Raw genomic sequence first — 19626 nt, 5'->3', positions numbered from 1 at the left:
CACACCTGACTACTTCAGTTCCCCAAAGGGGAGGAGCAACGTTCCTGCTACTGCTTAGCCTCTCTGCCCCCATCCTATAGAATGGCAAGCTCCATACTGTCTTCTATGGGAGGCCTCCCTTCCCTCCACCTGGGACCACGTCCATACCTCTACTAGCACGTGGCCCCAGCTGCTTCCATAGCTCTTTATCTTCTCTACTACAACCCAAGCTCTGGAAAGATGGAGTTTACCTTCTTCGTCTTTTTATCCCTTAGCACGTAATTAGCACTCAACACGTTTGTTGAATTAAATTGAGAAGTACAAAAAGATTTGCTAACAGGATACTGGCTAAATTATCTTTCATCAGAGCGAACAAAAAACAATGGGTTCAACTCCGCTCGTCACCACCACTATTATTACCACCAGTAACAGTTTCTTGTATGGCATGTGGACAGCTAGTTCCCTGTGATGGTAGGTCATGGTCTACGACCACCTGACAGCCCAATTCCACTTCTGCCATTTACAAAATGGGTGATCCTAAACAAGTTCCTTGCCCCATCTTAACTCAGTTCCCTTCAGTATAAAACAGGGGAAGTACAACTTTCCTTGGTGTAAGATGATAAATGGTACATGCAGAGTATACCCGGCACGGGGTACACAGGTGATAAGTAGTAATTTGGCTTCAGTGGTGATCATTTCCAGCCAGAGCAGATCAAACTACAAAAAACCATGACTCCTTTTTGCTCCCCAAAGAGATAAGCCCCACCTGGATTTATTTTGCTTTATGTCCCTTACTTTCTCCGGGGACTAAGATGCCAAGACCTCCACACAGTAAATATTATTCTCCTTCCAAATCCTGGTTCTGTGCTTTTCTAATTATCCCCAACACAAGGGTCAACACGAGGAATACATCAAGAAAGGCAAGGACTTACAACTCAAGACAGACTGTGGTCAAATAAGGAAGAACTTCTCGACCGCCACTCTGATTCAGCTACGGAACACACTCAAAAGGAATTCCTGGAACAAGTCAAGTAGGGAGAATTCAAGCCTGGGGAAGGATTACATGACTTCTTGCTGGGACCGTGAACCCTCAAGTGAACCACACCTTGAGCAAAACACTCCCTCCATCAGAAGCAGCTGGTTCCTGGTGCTCCAACACCAAGCAGGAGAAAGGGACTAACAAAACCACCACCATGAGCTGCTTTAGCAGAAGGAAAAGAAGGAAAGGAATGTTCCCTTCAAGATTTCCTCATCACAGGAAACAAGGCACCAGGCAGCTAGGCAGGAGCAATGGCAACGGATGGGATCACAATGTTTCAATTAAGTAGCACAGAGCTGTTGGAACTTTATAACAAAATACAGCCTGTGCCGTAGTTGTCTTTCTTATAGAGAGGCAGGACTGCACGGAGGTTAAAAATAAAACAAAACAAAACAAAACAACACCCCACATAGGCTCTGGAACCAGAGTGCCTGAAATGTATTCTAGCCTCTGTCCTTAACTAGCTGTGTGACCCTGGGCATGTTACCCATTCTCTCCATACCTCAGGTTTCACCTTTGCAAAGTGAAGACAATGGTACCTATGCTCTGTAGGGCTGTTTTTTGTTTGTTTGTTTGTTTTCTTTTGTGTGTGTGTGTGTGTGTGTGTGTGTGTGTGTGTGTGTTTTCCAAATACTAATTTCTCAGGTAGAGTAGGGCTGGGCACATGATTAATGGTACATAAGTATTTGACAAATAAAAACATTAAGATTCAGTACTCAAAAGTAGCTTATATACAACCTTGTGCTGAAAAATTGCTACTGGTATTGCCATGATACATCTCAAAGATGTTTGACTTGACCAGCACATATTTTGTCGATCATGAGAACTGAACAGGTCAGAAACCCCGAGGTCATTCTGACGTGGTAAAATGGAAACTGAAGGTTTCTAACAAAATTAATTAAACCTTAATCCCCCTCCCCAATAAATGAAAGCAAAATAAACATATTATTGAGTCACTTCCCAAGCCGTCGCATTTGACTGGAGGGCACCTAACGTGATAGGAGTGTAGCTAGGTCTGGCTTCTGCCACACAGCTGAATACCATGGCACCAGCCTAGTGAGTTCACCGTGGCTCTCCCCGGTCCTCGGTTTTGAGGCTCAATGACTCGGTTTTGCACCACATTCACTCATGCAACAGTTACTTAATAATCACCTACTTTGTGTCAGATACGATGACCAGTAATGTGGACAAGATGGACAACACGTCATCACAATCCCTGCCGGCCGTCACAAAGCTGACAAACTGGCAGAAAAGGCAGATGTTTAAAAACTGACTGTGAACCCACAAAACCTGATGGTCAATAAGCGAATTTACAGTGAGAAGAGCTTCAAGCAGACTAGATTTCTTTCTGTAAGACCAAGCCAGTCCGCCACGTAATCGTTATGACTACACAGGATTCGAGCAGAGGAACACACTGTATGAATGGTATCAGGCATCACCTTGACAGACATCCGACTGATGAGGATGGGAAATTCCCTAGTCTAAGCTTTCCAACCACCCAACCCCTCACCCCACCCATTCTCCCACTCTGGCTGCTTTTTTCAAAAAGGCTACAGTCCATTTAATTTCTCCTTCCCATATTACAATCACATACACGTCTTGCTTCAGCAAATTTCTTCACCTATCACCCTGATGAGAGTTTTCCATATTCTAAAATTCCATCACATCCCTATAGAAATAATGTTATTTATTCCAGAGATAGTCACACATATTCAATCTTTACAGAGGCTACTAGTTTAAACCTCAGAGGGCAACATTATTTGTGTTATTTTCATGCGTAGGGTTGGCATGGTGAGGCGGGAGGGGCACTTAGAGGCAGATCGAGACTGTTGCCCCCTAAACCCTCAAAATAATTCTCATTTAGCCTGTAAAACAATCCAATGAGGCACAAAAGTTAATTTTATATGAATCATTAAAGCTTACTACACACCAGAAGGTGCTAGGCATTATAAAAAGGGTAAAATTAAAACAAGAACTTGGCGGGTGCCTAGTCCAAGTTCAGCAGACAGTGTTTACTGGTGTTTCTATGAACTATAAGCAGCACTTGAGATAATAATAGAAAAAGTACACCCATATGAAAAGTTTCAACCAACATTCAGAACATCAGTAAATAAATATTTCAGTCAATGCAGAAAAAGTAAAGTATCTCCGTTATTTATGTATGAAATTAAATAACATATCATGGTAAACTAAGGCAGGGCTTCTGTCGAGTCAGCAATTTCAAGGCTTTGTTTTTATTCTTAGAGGCATACCAGAGGGTCACAAGCAGGATACTCAGGTATGTTCTCCTGGAGGCATTCACCCTAACCAAAGTGGAGGAGACTGATGTGCCAACCAGAACGTCAGCTTAGTCAGCCATAATCAGGGTTCTCTCTCCAGCGGCTCAGATTAATAGAAGTCCCAGAGTTTCTGAGGAGCCACCAATCCAGGTTACATTCATTCAACACTGCTCTACAAATTGATACGACAAGCATTAGAGGAAGTGTCCACTGAATTCCCATGGGAAAAGATGAAATGCTAAAGATTTTTAAAAATATTTTTAAATTGTGAGCAAACATTAGTCTGAATGTAGCCTACTATGGAAAAAATGTAATTCAATGGGATAATTATTTAAACAAATTCTCACTGGGTGAACTTTTATTTTATTTTTAAAAGATTTATTATTTGAGAGAAAGAGAAAGTGAGCATGGGGGCGGTGGGGGGGAGGGCAGAGAGGGAGAGAGAGTCCCAAGCAGACACCACACTAAGCATGCAGCCCAACATGGGGCTTGATCTAACGACCCTGAAATGATGACCCAAGCTGAAACAAAGAATCAGATGCTTAACCTATCGCACCACCCAGGTGCCCCTCACTGGGCGAACTTCTAAAACAGGTACTCTGAGCTCAAAAAGAAATGTTCTGTGCTCGTCCTCTTCTTGGGTGCCTGGCCAGGAGTCAGCACAGGGTCTGGAACGTATTAGGTGCTCAGAACTATTTTCTGAGTACACAAATGAATAAATATATCCCCTGATCCTTACCATGAGTTTACATCTAAGAAAAACAACAGCAAAAGGCAAAAGTTATCTGAGTGTATAGAAAATAAAATCTTGCTCTTCACCTTGAAATGTGAATTTCCACCACTGAAAACAGAAAATTCATGAAAACGTAAGTTTCCATAAATCTGGTCATAGAATGCTATTTTGTGCAGCAAATCCATACAGAACCTTTGCGTGTTTACCTCCCTGTATGTAGTTACAACTACAAATTGGGAAAGATAACTTATTTTGAAAGAGTCTCATAAAAATAACTATATATGAGAGCATATTCATAGTATATAGAAGCACTTACCATCTGAAAATCTGTAATAAAGAGACCACAAGGCAAACGTAATACAATTGGGGCCGTAAGGAAACCTTTTGACAGCTGGTAATTTCAATATTTGATACCGAAACTCATTAATGACCTCTTTCACATCATATCATTTAAAGCACATCACTGAGACATTTCCCTAAAACCAATTTTGCAATTATAGAAAGACCTGTATGTTGACTTCATCCCAGACATTTATTATAAAGTGCCTCAGCCCCTTTGTAATTCCTGTATGTTCATTTGTCTACCATAAATTAATATGGTTTTATATTAAGACACTGGTAATCCATTAAGTAAGTTAACAGCCAAGACAAAACTTACCAAGCACAATGACCACAGTCTTCAGAAGACTCATCATGGTATCCCGATTCCGCCGGGGTCCAGAACTATGCCGAGACATTCTCATAGTCCTCTGGCGAACATAGCCAAAGATATGGGCATAGAGAACCACCATGACAACAAAGGTCACCAAGTTGAAAATGGCCCAGAAGACTAAGTAAGAGTCACTATAGAGGGGCGCCATGTTGGAACAATTTTCGATATCACAGATGCAGTTCCAGCCCACACTGGGTATAGCGCCCATGACAATGGCCATCGTCCAGATGACCACAATCACCACCACCACCCGCCGGTTGCTCATCCGTGTGTGAAGCTGCATGCGGAAAACCGTAATGTGCCTCTCGATTGCAATAGCCAGTAGGTTGGCCACAGATGCTGTCAGGCTGGTGTCAATGAGGCCCTGGCGGAGGAGCCACGTGCTGACCGTCAGTCTCCGAGTGTTGGGTCCTGTGTTGAACATTAGGTAGAAATACGCCAACCCAGCAAAGAAGTCTGCAGCAGCCAGATTAGCCATTAAGTAATAAATAGGAAAATGGAAGCGGCGGTTGACATAGATTGCTACCATGACGAGGAGGTTGGCCAACATGATGAAGATACAGACAGTGATTCCAAGTCCCATCACCAGCTTGCTGACCGTGTTCCATTCGGTGGCAAGATACTTTCCACTCCGGTTATAAAAGAAGGCAATGGACTCATTGTAGAAGCACTGTGGTTCATTCATGGCTGTGAACTAAAAGAGAAAGGAAGAAAGATGAAAAAGAAAGAAGAAACCACAGATCCAAATTTAAAGATGTATAGTATGGTAAATGTGGCCACACACACACACACACACACACACACACACACACACACAAAAGCAAAGAATCTGAAAATCTGATCCTGCATAACATTCTATTATTATGCTGAAACCCCAGGGCTTTTCAGTGCCTTACTGTCCTCAAGATTAAAGACGGTCGGAGTTAAATAAATGACAAGGTCTGTACTTGGTGGTTGCAGGTCATTGAAGTCTACTAGAAAAGCCACACGGCCCAGAAATCTTGCTTAAAATACACGAGACTGTCAGGGAATTGCAATTGGAATATTTACCATCGTGAAACCTATTTTGACCTGTTATTTAGGGCATCTGTAAACACAGTTGGTTTTTACATAGGGTATTATTGCTCCATTATTCTGTGTTTCTGTTCTCACATAGTATGTTCGATCTGTGACAAACACTTTGTAATGCAAGTCCCCACAAGGACCATCAGAACCAGCATTTCAAAGAGGTCACTATGCATCAAAGCTACTTTGCCCAAAGCCAACATTTGCTGTTCGACATTCCTGTGGTCAGCACTGTCTACCCCCATGACTCCTTGTCCCCAGAATAGCATTTGTCGACCAATCTATGACGTTTGAGAACTTTTTTCTCTTTAGAGGACCTAATATGTTACCTAATGTAACCTCCAAAGAGCAATTGACACTTTGACACCGCTCTACAAAAAGTGAAGTGTACTTCAAGTTTTTCCAAAATGGGAAGTGATAAGGTTTTCTTACATGTTTTCTCATTTTTCAGCATCAATTGGCATACACTCATTTATTAATCATACTCACTTGAATCCAAAAGGGACTGAGCAAGTTTATAACCATATAGTCAATAAAACTATTAAAATAAAATTAGAAGTTAAAAGGTAACAAAGGAAAAACAAGAAAATTACACAACAAAGAGAATAAACCATTTTCTTGAAGCCTTGAGTTTTTCTGAGATTCCTAGAATCAGAAATTATTTAAGACAGCTCATGTTCTAACTTTTTCTTTTTATCTTGTACGTTTAGCCAATGACTTAGCAAATATGAGTTTTAACCACTATTTTTGATCTGATGTTCTACTGAATAGCCACAGGTTGTGCATAAATGTTTACCGAACACTGAACATTCCAAGAGTGAGAAATGCTTATTAAACGGTTTGTCTTCTGACTTGTCCAGACACTTAGTCTCTCCTCATTTAGACTCTAAGAGCTTTTAGATCATGTTTCTATCATTACACTTACCATGTGTATCATTATTTGTCAGCTGTCTGTTTCTTAAGGAGATCATGGCCCAAGAAAAGAGTGAAGACCATGTCTTACACATTTTGGTAATTTATGTACCTTCCAAAAAGTCTCATTCATTGGAGATCTGAGAACCTGGCTTGTCATGTCCCATTCCACCCCAAATCTTGCCAGTCCTCTGGCTATTTCATCTAATTTTCTTGCCTCTTAGTTTCTTGACCTCATCCCTAATGACCTTCTGTTCCATTACAACGCAGCTGCCCACTCCCATGGTCACACCCTGAACTTTGTAACTACTCAGAACTGTCTCCCTTTGGAAATGAATGATACATTTTAATTACTCACCACACTTCCCATTCTTTCAATTTTCTCATCCGATCCTCAATACATCAGTTCTTTGAAGTCATCTATTTCCTTAAACATCCTACCTTTCCCCACTGGGTTACTCTCCCTGTCTTCCCCTTTGTCCTTATACAGCTTAGATTTCATAGTATCTATTTCAATCTCTTTCTTGCTAACACTGAAACACATTCTCTCCTTGAAGATTCTGAGGTCAGATCCTTCAGAATTCAATTTTTTTTTTCCTGGTTTTAAGAAGAGTTACACGGTGGATAATCTTTAGATGATGTAATAGCCCCATCAAAATTTGGAGCCTCATTCCATAATCACATTATTTTCTATAGCAAAATATATTAATATACACATTATACCTGTTAAATAAAAGTTATAAATAGCCTCACATAAATTCATTCTGAGCAGGTTTTGCCACTAAGTGAATTATGAAAAAATCTTCAGTTGTCAGACCTTGAATTTTGTAACTTCAGATAAGGAAGAAGAGACCTGCCTCCTTTAGTCTACTTGCCCCACTGTACTTCCATGACAGTCTCGGAATAACACCAGTCTTGGCTGAATGCAATTGGTTGCCACTTCCACACCTACACCAAGGCTTCTGAGAAATGTTCAAGAAAGTCAACATATCTGGCAGATTGATTCTGACCTAAATTCTTGATGTCTAATCTCAATGGAGACTTCAGGAGCACAATGGGTCTGATTTTCCCCTGTCATTCTCCATCTTCTCCACACTGGCTAATTTAAGCTTACCTACTGTTCTCTTTTGACAAAAGACAAAATCACCAATTCAAGAATCCATCCTTTCTTCCTCTTTTGTTACAATGGAAGGGGCGTACCTTTTGCCACCTATTGTTGTGAACTTCTATTTCAAGAACCTTGTTCTAGAAATAGTTTCCTTTCTCCTCCTTGTATCTTCAACTCCCCCTCACTCCTCCTCCTCTTCCTCTCCCCTCCCTTGAATCTTTCCTATCTATGTTCAAGAAAGTTTATTTTCTGCAATCTTTAAAAAAAAAAAAAAAAAGTTCCTCATGATCTCATTTCACCTTGCAGCTTTGATAATTTTTCTCCTTCATAGCCAATTGCTTTTTCTGTCGCTAATATTTCTATGAACTATAATAGGGCACTTCTGCCCCAATTCCTCCATCAAATCCATTCCCTTAAATTGTTTAGTCCCATATAACTCCCCAAAGTAACACCAATCTTGTCTTCAGAGCATTAGATATGTGACTGAGAAGCCCCTTTCAGAAAATTCTCTTTCTTTGGCTTTCATGACATCATACTCTCCTGGCTTTTGATTCTTCTTTATGGCTGATCCTTCTCAGTCATTTCTGAGGGGTCCCCATGCTTTCTACACAATATTGATATTTCTACACTACTTATATACTCAGCCAACACGTTTTCACCGAGTTTTCTAATATGTCCTCCCAAGATTTAAATGATCTCATATACCTCCAATACTCCCATATCTATGTATTTAACCCATACTTTTTTCCTAAGCTCTAGGCAAATATCAAATTGCCTGCTAGTATCTAGAATTAACTACACCTTAAGGTACTCGGTACTCAGTCTCTGTGCTCAAAACCAAACTCAAACTCATAACCTTACTCATGATCCCCAACTTGCTCCTCCCATCTTCTCTGTTCCAGAGGCTAGAGAGGCTAGAGAACGACTCTCTCTCCAGTGGCCTGAGGGCTAAACTTGGAAATGCCTTCTTCTCCCCTCATCCTCATCCCTTAATAACCAAATGCTGAATATTCTCCTTGCTAGGCGTCTACTCAACCTATCTACTTCATTCCATCTTCATGGAATTATCACTACTACAGTGGTAGCAATACTATTGCTTTATTACTACAGTAATTTCCTAAGCATTATTACTATATGATTATTATTACCACCACAAGCATTACTACTACCGTGGTTTCCTAAGTGTTCTTTCTACCCAGTGCCAATCTCCTTTCTAGTGATCTTTCTAAAAGACACAGTTGACCAAGCTATTTAAATGCTTCAATGGCTTACAAGTGCACTTAAGATAAAAACCTAAACTCTTCAACCACCTTATCACTGCTCACCTGCCCTCCAGCCTCAACTCAAACTAGTAGTGACTTCCAACTCTCTGCTTCAGCTCTGGGTAATGTGTTGTGCTCTCCCTCATGTCTGCTTCTCGGAACAGTGGTTTTCTCTATCAAGATCACTCAGAGGGTTTCTTAAACACAGACTGCTGGCCACAGCCTGAAAATTCCTGGTTCAGCAGATGTAAAGTAGGGCTCCGGGTGACACTGATGCTGCTGGTCCAGGGACCACATTTTGATTCCCATTGGCCTAGAACAATCGTCCCCTAATTTTCACCTGGCTCCCTTGCTCTCATTCTTCATGCAATTGAAAGGTTCTTTCTAGTCAGTTTCCCTAGCTATTCCCAAGTCTAGGCAAGGTATTCTCTACTACAATTCCCTGCATTTATCCCACAACAACACTTAGCACACTGCATAATAATTGCTCAATTAACACTTCCTCATACTAGGCCATAAACCTCATGGGAGCAGAATTTCTAACTTTCTTGTTCACTGTCGTATAGTGTCCAACTGTTAGAATAGATGCTAACCATACATCGGCTGCATTAATAAATTCCAGAAAGGTTTACACTTTATAAGCTTCCTTTCTGCAAAGGACATACAATACACACAAAAAAATATTCTAACAATAAATGCAAAGCCCTCTCTTTCCTTCAGCCCCTATAACCATTTACTTTCTCTGAACAAATACATTTTTCAAATACCCAGCACATAGTATTTCACAGCATTCCAACTTCCAAACACCAACTGCTAACAAAGTCAAGAGATGGGACGTGCGCTTCTTCGCTCTTCCCCACTTAGGAAAACTAAACGGGTAAGGACGAAAACATAAGAAAGTGCAATTGTCTTTTGAAGCCACAATATACTAAGCAGAAGAAAACTGACAGATATTCTCTGGTGGTATCCCGTATGTCTCATCAGCAAGCGGCAGGTGTCCAAGGCCTCCACCATCTCTCATCTCTCAAAAATTTGAATAGTCAACACCATACTACATTTAATGACATAATTTACATGATTGTTTGAACCCCAGTTTTATCACCTGTGAAATAGGAAAGTTCAGCTAAATTATTATTATCTATATCAAGAGAATTCTGGGTAAGAACTTTATATTTCATAAAAATGGCCAGCTAAATATTAAGATAGCACAACACAGACCTGGAATGAAAATAGTAAGGGTAGAATATACCTGAGAAAAAGTCAGAGGAATGTCAGCTAGACTGAGTGTAACAGGACTGAACTGAAAGAGGAATGAAATCTCCTCTCTCTTCACCTGCAAAAAGCAGGCGGCCTAGAGTATAAGTGAAGGAGACCCCGACACAGCCGCCACAGGGTATGGCGACAGGCTTTCTCACTTCTTCAGGACCTCAGGGACTTAGCAGGAAACCCAAACCGACCTCTGAGAGACTCTAACTCAACTATGATTGGACTATAATTCACTCAGGCAGTCATGCCTATAGCAATACAGTAAACAGGAAAAAAAAAATCAAATACAGTAAGACAAAAATGCATCCTCAAAGGAGAGGACCATTCTGAAGAACAGAAAACACTTCCCCTTGAGCACATTTATGGGGGGAAAAAAGAGGTAAAAAGAAAAAGATTAAATTATAGGGTATTTCTGATTTGTATTCTCAAAGTACTTTGTTAGGGTACTAGCATTGGAAATAGAACAAGCCATCATCAACACAAAAAACAAAACAAAAAACCAGTAAAAACTACATGGAGAGTGTAATAGTTTCTTACTGCCACTGTAACAAATCACCATAGAGCTTAAATACAAATTTACTATTTTATAATCCTGGAGGTCAGAAGTCCAAAGTGGGTCTCTCACTGGGCCAAAATCAACGTGTTAGCAGAGCTGTGTTCCTTTCCAAAGATTTTACAGTAAATTTTTCTTGTCTTTTCCAAACGGTAAATTTTTCTTGTCTTTTCCAATTTCTAGAGACTGTCCACATTCCTTGGTTCATGCCCCCTTCCATCCTCAAAGCCAGCAACAGCCAATCAAGTTGTCCTCACATCGCATCATTCTAACACCAACCCTTCCCACCCACTCCCCCTTTCCACACTTAGGGACCCTTGTGATTACACTTGAGACTAGCCAGATAACCTAGGATAATCTTCCCATCTCAAAATCCTTAACTGAATCACATCTTGACCAGTAAAATAGCATATGCACAGGTTCCAAAGGCTAAGTAATGGGCATCTTTGAAAAACTGCTGTTATGCCCACCAAAGAGTTGAAAAACAACTTTTGAATTAAAAACAGCAGTGCAAACAATGAAGTGTAAAAACTCCAGAAAACGTGAAATGGCAAGTCAAAGACATACTGAAGAAATTCACCCAGCACTCAGAGGTCAGAGATGACAAGAAAAAAGGAAAGGAGGCACACAGAAGGAAACATCTAGTTATACTAGGAATCCAAGAAAGACTAGGACAAAGCTGGAGTAAGATAGCTTGAAACATAAGTTACTGCTTAGGAAGAAAGTCCTCAGATTACTGGTTTGTGTCTATATAAATTACAAAACAGAGTTAATTAAAAGCAACTAGAATTTAGATATAGCTTGGTTAGATTTTGCAATCTCAAGGGTAAAGGTAAAAATTCTTTAGGTTTAAAAACCAACAAAAATAAACAAAAAGCAAACAAATCAAGTATCCAGAGAAAGAGAGACAAAACAGGATATCACCAAGCTACTGAGACAGAAGAATTCCAGAGGACAGAACACAAGCCATCAAAATCTCCATTAAATAGAGAACATGAGGTCCATAAACTCCACAACCAACTATACTGATGTTCCCATATGAGGATAATACACAATGGTCTCAGAAATGTGGCAGGTCACAAAGAATATCATCTACATTTCCTTCCTAAAAGACACGAGAGAGCAAAAACAGTGGCAACAAGCATCAAAACCCCCAAAACATAGGAGTCTCAGTCGCTGCTCTTCATGTGGTTCCAAAACTTAAAGCAAACATCAAAAATAATTCTTGACAGTGTACTTATAAAAATAATCTGGAATTAAAATCACTTATCAATAAGAGCTTGAAATGAGGGAGAAGTATATAAATGTTCATTTTCTCTTCTTTCTCAAGAAAGAATCAAGACCCGTTATTTCAGGCATAACAATTTTCAAAAATGTTTAAAAACCACCTCATTGAATAATTATCATATTTATCGTAAGAAATCTAGGGAAAACAAAAATACGATCGGACAAAACTCAATACTTTAAAAAGTTTATTATGCTAAAATCCAAATCACTGTAATCAGAAATTTCTCTGTAATCAGAGAAACTGCAGAATTCTGCACTGCCCAAGGAACAAAGATGTAAATAAAACAGGATTATTCCAAAAATATTGTCCTCGATGCTAAAAAGAGACGTCCACATTCATGCCCTTTTCACATCTACCAATTACATCTCAGGACGATGGGGCGGAGGGAGGAGGCCTCTTGGCCGCTCTGCAGAGCAGATGTTCCCAATCTGAGAAGTTTAGCTCACCCTATCATGTGATCTCCAAAGAAGTCATAACAACTCGGCCAAGTCCGAACTCTAAAGAGGCACATACGGTGTTCCTCTTCACTAGGCACTTCATTTACTTGTTTGCACACTCACAGACATCTACGGAATGCCAGGTAGGGGCAGGGCATTGCACGACGCTACGCCTTACGGGGGCGCCCAAATGATACCCCGGGTGCCTGGTGCAGATCTTCTCACAGTCCACTCAGTGTGATTTTTAATCTTCTGAAAGACAATAATTTATTCATTGGCTAGGTGGAAAAGAGAACACTTGACACAAGCTCACAGCCTGGTAATTAAACCTTTGTGATTTAGTAACTATTTAGATAAAAAGTAAGTGTGTATGCAACTGACATTCCAAAAGGGAGATTTTAATCTACGCTGGATAAAGGACCCGTAATAAGACATAAATCAAGCTTAGTTTCCCACTTCTGCTAAAGTACAACAATGGAGTGAATGCTTGCTCCCGATTCTGATGCTGGGGACAGCTAACTGGCCTTCAGTAAGTCCCGTAACTGCCCGGAATGGTGATTTTCTTATTTGTAAAGCAAGGTATGAATGCTTTCTAAGGGCCCTGCAATTCAAGGTCCACAATCTAAAATAATCAGGCCTCCTACATATTTCTTCTCCCTTCCAAAAAAAAAAAAAAGAAAAGAAAGGAGCACAGAATTAACTGCTGTCTCTAGTAGGAAAAATAGTTCTCACCCCACTTAGTGCCTCAAATCAGAAACAAAAAAGTGAAATGATCTGCCATGAGAACTAGAAAATGGGCCACAAAACAACACGGATAGAAACTAAAAATGTTTGAAAGCTAGAATTCTTTTGGGGGGGCGGGGGGGGGGCGGGAGAGAATCTTAAGCAGGTTCCACGCTCAGACCGGAGCCCTACGCGGGCCTCGATTTCATGGCCCTGAGATCATGACCTGAGCTGAAATCAGGAGTCAGATGCTTAGCTGACTGAACCACTTAGGTTCGAGCTACAATGCTTACCTAGAGGTGGAGAAGAGGCAACTACAAGATTTTTTTCAAGTTTACCCGAAAAGGTACATAAAATGCTACTACCTGTAAAGTAACAACGTATATGAATAGGATGTGCACATATCTAAAGAGAAACTATGGGAAGCAAACTGCACATCAATGAAAATACTATGAATCTGCTACATCCCCTTGCAAGGGGCAGAGAGAAAGTGGGCAACATTATGCTTATCAAATTTCCAAAGAGAAAATGTTGAGTTGGTCCTAAGAGGAAGGAATGAAAAAAAAAAATCACTAAAATGTTTAAGAGGTTATGGAGAAAATACAATACTCTTCTCAATGCATTATTGAGTTAAATAGAGAACCACAAGCCAAGGCGATAGGCCGCCCCAGCACACACTGTCAGAGTATGGAGACAGGGCATGAAATATTACTGGGAAGAAGATGAGCCCTGAGCCTTGATGGAGGCGGTGAGCTAAACTGAGAACAATTACGAAGCTAGAAGGCTTGGAGATCTCCTTATCAGTAAGAGAGTAGATGGGCAGGGGGGGGGGGGTGGAATCTACTCAGTTGCAGTGGGGAAAACAAGGAAGTCTATCTATCTCAGCTTAAGCTCCAGGCTAGGAAACAGATAAAAGTCTCCCTTCGGAGTCATGACCCCAAGCCTATAAATCACACAGAGCTGCGATCTGAAGTTCAACTACCTGTCAAGTCTGTGAAGCCACAGAACGAGAAAGACCACAAACCATGGTCCTGAGCGCATGACATCCCCACCCCTTCCTGCTCCACACTGCCTAGCGTTAGCAAGCAGCGCAGCCACACCAAAGACGAACTCCTCACCCCAAAGAATAGGGATGCCCGAGGAATACCACATGTGAGAACCAGCAGAACAGCACACAGCAGGGTAAGCCCCAAGCATATCTGATAAAGATTATCAGAGTATCAGACTGAACATGCATGCTTGACATGCAGTCTAAAGGCGATCTTCTTCCGATGCAAGCTTTCCCTGCAATGCCTCTGCTCCCATCCTATGTGTTACTGCCGCTCAGCATTGTCCTTCCACGTGTTTCAAACCCACCTAAAATCACTTGTTAGTGGGTTTTTAAAAAAAGATTTATTTTAGATAACGAGCGCGAGCAGGCAGGGGGAGAGGCAGAGAGAGGAGAGAGAGTCCCGAGTGGACTCCACACTGAATGTGGAGTCCAATGTGGGACTCGATCTTATGACCCCAAGGTCATGACCTGAGCCGAAATCAAGAGCTGGACACTTAACCAACTGAACCACCCAGGTGCCCCTACTGTTTTGGTTTCATATTTTCAAAGTCTATTTGGTTATCTTTGTATGAAGCCAGCATAACTATGTTATAAGAACAAACAAGGAAATTAAGAGTAAAAGAAATTGTTAGCCAATATTTTTTAGGAATATAAAAAGAGCTCCTAAATATATTACATATTCATAACATATATTATACATTTATATATTATAATACTAGAACATACATTTAATTATATATCATATAAATATAATACACAAATATAATTTTGTAAATCAAGACTAAATAGGGTTTAATCCAGAATGCAAAGATGATCTAACATTTAAATATCTAATAATATAATTCACCACATGAACAAATTCAAGGAAAGAAAAAAAAGCCAATCATCTGAATAGACATGAGAAGAATGTGTCTGGCAAACTGTTGTCCCTTTCATGATAATTTGGCAATCTAGAATTAGAAGGGAGCTTCTTTAACTTCATAAAAGATCTATGGCAACTGTCATTGTTGATGGAAGTATTCCCTTTTAAAAGAGAAATGAAACAAATTACCAATTGCTTTTTAGCATGTACTGGTGGTCACAGCCAAACAGAAAAACAAAACAACAACAACAACAACAAAAAACCAAAAAGAATTCGAAAAGAAAAAACTTACTGTTTTTCACAAATGAGATAACGAGTTACATAGAAAAATGCAAAGATGACTGTATGAAGAGTTTAGCAAGTTTGCTAGATTAAATATCAAGTCACATGAATCAGCTGTGTTCCTATAGAAACACCAGAAAAAATATTTTTAGGTCATTATTTTAAGAAGAACTTGTTTACAAGAACAAACTATCTAATGTATCTAAGAGTAAGTCTAAATATCCAAAGCTTACAAGAAAACCTAAACAGAGAAAATATTTTATGAGTAAAGATTTTAAGATGTCAATATTCCCACTATTAATACATTAATTCAGTGCCATAAAATAAAAAATCCCAAAGGGTTCATCATGGTGCTTGACAGGTTCCCTGAACACTGATATGGAGGTAGAAAAGAATCAGAATACCTGGGATAACTTGGAAAACAAAGAACTAGATGCCTTATAGAATACCACATTTTATTTTAAAGTCATAGTAGTTAAGACATTGTGATATCGTCACAGAAATACATGAATGGCCCAATGGAATAGAGAGCCAGAAACTTGACAAGAGACATGCTTTATCCATCAATGGAGAAAACAGCGTAACTGTTCATCTACACGAAAAAATAAAATAAACTGATTATCTATGCCACATACACAGAAATCAACTGCCGGTAATATAAAGACATGAGTGACAAATAAATCTCTAAAACTTTCAGAAGAAAATAAGGCATATATTTATAATCCATAAACAGGTTTTCCAAACAAGGCCAAAACATTGACAAAACATGACTAATTAGACGTCTGAGACTTCTGTGCTGCAAAGAACTTTATAATTAGTGAAAAGAAAAGCTGAAGACTAGAAGAAATTCTGTCAATGCACACAAAAAAGGCTTACAGGGAAACGTACACTTCCTATATATCAAAAAGGAAAAGCCAAACCATCCAATAACAGAACAGGCAGAGAGATAAGGCCAGGTAGTTCACAGAAGAGGAAACCGTAGTGGCTAAGAGTCACATGCAAAGACAATTACTCCTCAAGGAATCAGAGAGAGTTAAATGTAAACTGCAGTCAGATACAACTTACGTCCCTCAGGCTGGCAAAAATCAACACATCTGAAAGCATCAAGAGTTGGTGAGGGCAGTCATTCGGTGTCAGCGGGAGTAAAATTTAGTACAACTGCTTTGAAAAAGTTTGGCAAGAGCCACTGAAGTCGGACACGTTCATACACGTGACTGAGAGATTCTAACCCCAGAAAAAACTCACACATGTGCCTAAGGAGACATATGCAAGATTTTTCATTGCTACTCTTCTCTAACATTGAAATATCAGAAGCAACAAATATTCGTCAAGTGGAGAATGGGGAAATTGCAATCTAAACAGAAAGGTATGCTCTCCAGCAGTTAGAATGAACAAAGGAGAGCTTTACGTATGCTGATGGCTAAAGCCGTGTGTGCATTGCATTATAACGCAGTACACCATTCCTAGGAACGGTAAAAACTTGCAGAAATACTAAATACTGTTTATATTTTCCCACATATGTATATATATCCACCAGCACATGCAGGGAGATGACACATCTCAATGTGTGACCTGAGCCAAGAGGAAGGTTAATTACACTGGCAAAGACTACGAGAGGCTTCGGTTTCATCTGTAATTATTGGTTTCATTTATTCGAGAGCCAAAGATTTTTGAAGTGATTACACCAAAATGTTCACGTTTTACAATGCTGGGTAATAGATCTACCCCTGTACTGTAAAACGGTCTCTACGCTTTTCTGTATGCTTGACATATTAAAAAAACAAAACCAAAAATAAAACAACAAAAACCCACACAGCTAATTGGGTCTGAGTTGGGCTGCATTGTCAAAAAAAGGGGGAGGGGAGAGAAGGAGAGGGAAGAGTAGTGACAAGTACTATTGCTAGACTACACCAGGCCCAAGGTAAGAATAACACCTGGATATGGGACGGTACTTCACTTGCAATTTCCTACTTCCTGGAAGATAGCCATCATAGATTTGTAGTGGCTGTGAGCTTAGGCCTTAAAATCAGCGAGATCTGAGTTCAAATGCCGATTATATAACATTCCCCTCTCAGGACTCCATTTCCTCATCTGTAAAAATGGAGAGAAAAGCATCACCGACTTTTAAGGATGGAGTACTTATTACTCAGTCTCTGAGATCTGTTCTCTGGAAACTTCTGAATTCAGTAACCCAGAGAGTTTGACATTCATAAACCAACGACCACCTCCAAACACAACTTTCTTGAAACTCACAGATGAAAACACTATGTAATTCATCCATGAAGAAAACGAAAAATTATTTTCGGCTAGCCCCTCTTTTTCATAGCCTAACAGTAGAATGTTTCCTTATTATCTTGTTCCAATTCAATTTGTTTTTCTTACAGCAATATGGGTATGAATTGGTGTCTATTTCTTCTGATGCTTTATCTATCCCTATGCAAATACCCCACTGCCTTGTTATAACTTTATTGCAAATTCTGGTATCTGGAAGAGCAGATATCCTACCTAGTTCCATCTAGTTCCTAGTTTCCCACCTAGTTCTTCTTGAAGATTGTATCAGTTATTTTTGACTTTTCCAGTTTTATTTAAGTGTTAGAACTAATTTGTGAGGTTTCCAAAAAAATTTAGGATTTTTATTGTGAATCACATTCAATCTATAAAATGCATTTTCAGGGAACTGACGTCAAATCAATGAGTCTTACAATCCACTGACACAGTATCTATGTAAGTCTTCTCAAATGTCTAGTAAAGTTTGATAAGGAATCTCAAAGAGCTCTTACACCTTTTTAATTATTCTTAGGTGCTTGATACTTTTCATGTACTTATATATGGCTTGCCTGGATAATTTTCTCATCTAACAGTTGTTTCTTTAATTATTGGGCTATAACTGATAAATAATATGTTTCAGGTGCTCAGTTTTTAAAAATAGGATTTACCTATTTAAGTCTTTGTTGTATTCGACCACTTACACTTACGTACTCTTCTATTCCTACAGAGCTTGTCTGCTTTCTTTTTCTGTGACTACAGAAAGCAATAAAATGTACATCCAAAAGCAGCATTTAATACTTTGATTTTTTCAATAATTTTAAGGAAAATATGCAAAAAAGTTCTAAGAATCAATGTTTATTCCTGATACATTGTCTGAAAAAGCTAAACATCACGGTGAAACTATAACTATAATCCTCACAGATTCCCTATCATGCCACCTTGTTTCTTCTATCTTTTCTTGCTCCACTGTCACAGGATTGAATCCGCATCTGCAAGTTCAGTGTCGTCCTAGTTTTCCAAGCTAATCCTGAATGAAACAATGGCTGATGAGCAGCTAAGTCTCCACCGTGACGTGTTTCACAGAGGTAGCAGGATCTCTGCCTGACCACGACTGCTGAGTCCCGAGTTCCCACTGGTCACCCACACAATCCAGCATGTCAGAGATAAGCCCAGAACATAAGCCATAGGGCTGGGGTTCTTCTGGGTCCTACCCTCCCCTGTTTTTGCCAGATTTCTTTGGTAACCTGATCAACTACAATGAAGGTCATGCTAAACAGAGTCCTGGAGCGTGCAAAGTCCTCAGAGTTGGGGCTCAAAGCTGAATCCAGATGAATGGATCTTCTGTCCAGGCCACAACTAAGCCTCCAAAACCTCCCCATGCTGGCTTGTGGGGGTTCATCTAAGTGTAAATATTTTGACATCAGGCAGCTACCTAGTTCAACCGTATCCTATCCCTCCTCCTCTGAGCCTGGAGGTTCTTGCTCCCAAAGTGGGTCTGAATCGTTGAAAGTTACTTTACTGCTAACATAGACTTTTGAGAACTCATTCTACTTCATGACCCTATCACGAACATTTTGTCTGACTCTACGGAGCAGGTAACAATCCCTGATCACTTCTCTCCCAGCTGTGCCTGGCTAGGATTACCATTTATGACGTGAGGTAAGTTTAACTGAAGGGCAGTTCCTAAGGGATGCCATACAATTATGAAATAGCAGTATCATCACACACAGCAGACGAAGGCTGATTCTTTAAATGACAGTCTCCTTATGGCAAGGTACGGTTCTCCAAAGACAGAAATCTGGACTCT

General features: G+C 39.9%; 1 protein-coding gene across 2 annotated transcripts in view; it reads right to left on the bottom strand.

Annotated features, from left to right (window-relative positions):
* The window catches only part of LPAR1 (lysophosphatidic acid receptor 1), a 125197-nt gene that overhangs the window by 44652 nt on the left and 60919 nt on the right, over positions 1-19626 (bottom strand). Inside the window, exons 3-4 of one of the 2 annotated variants that reach the window (XM_087869485.1) lie at positions 12643-12885; positions 4689-5436 (exon numbers count right to left, since the gene is read on the bottom strand). In XM_087869485.1, the coding sequence (XP_087725611.1) occupies positions 4689-5427 (739 nt within the window). In that variant the 5' untranslated portion in view covers positions 5428-5436; positions 12643-12885. The remainder of the gene's footprint in view (positions 1-4688; positions 5437-12642; positions 12886-19626) is intronic. The other variant, XM_045814785.2, reaches the window with a different exon arrangement.

The sequence above is a fragment of the Ursus americanus genome, chromosome 18 (assembly GCF_024610735.1).
Source record: "Ursus americanus isolate L20-20 chromosome 18, mUrsAme1.1.p, whole genome shotgun sequence".
Lineage (NCBI taxonomy): Eukaryota > Metazoa > Chordata > Mammalia > Carnivora > Ursidae > Ursus > Ursus americanus.
The sequence above is the reverse complement of the archived record's forward strand: the minus strand, read 5'-3'. Positions and strand labels throughout refer to the sequence as shown.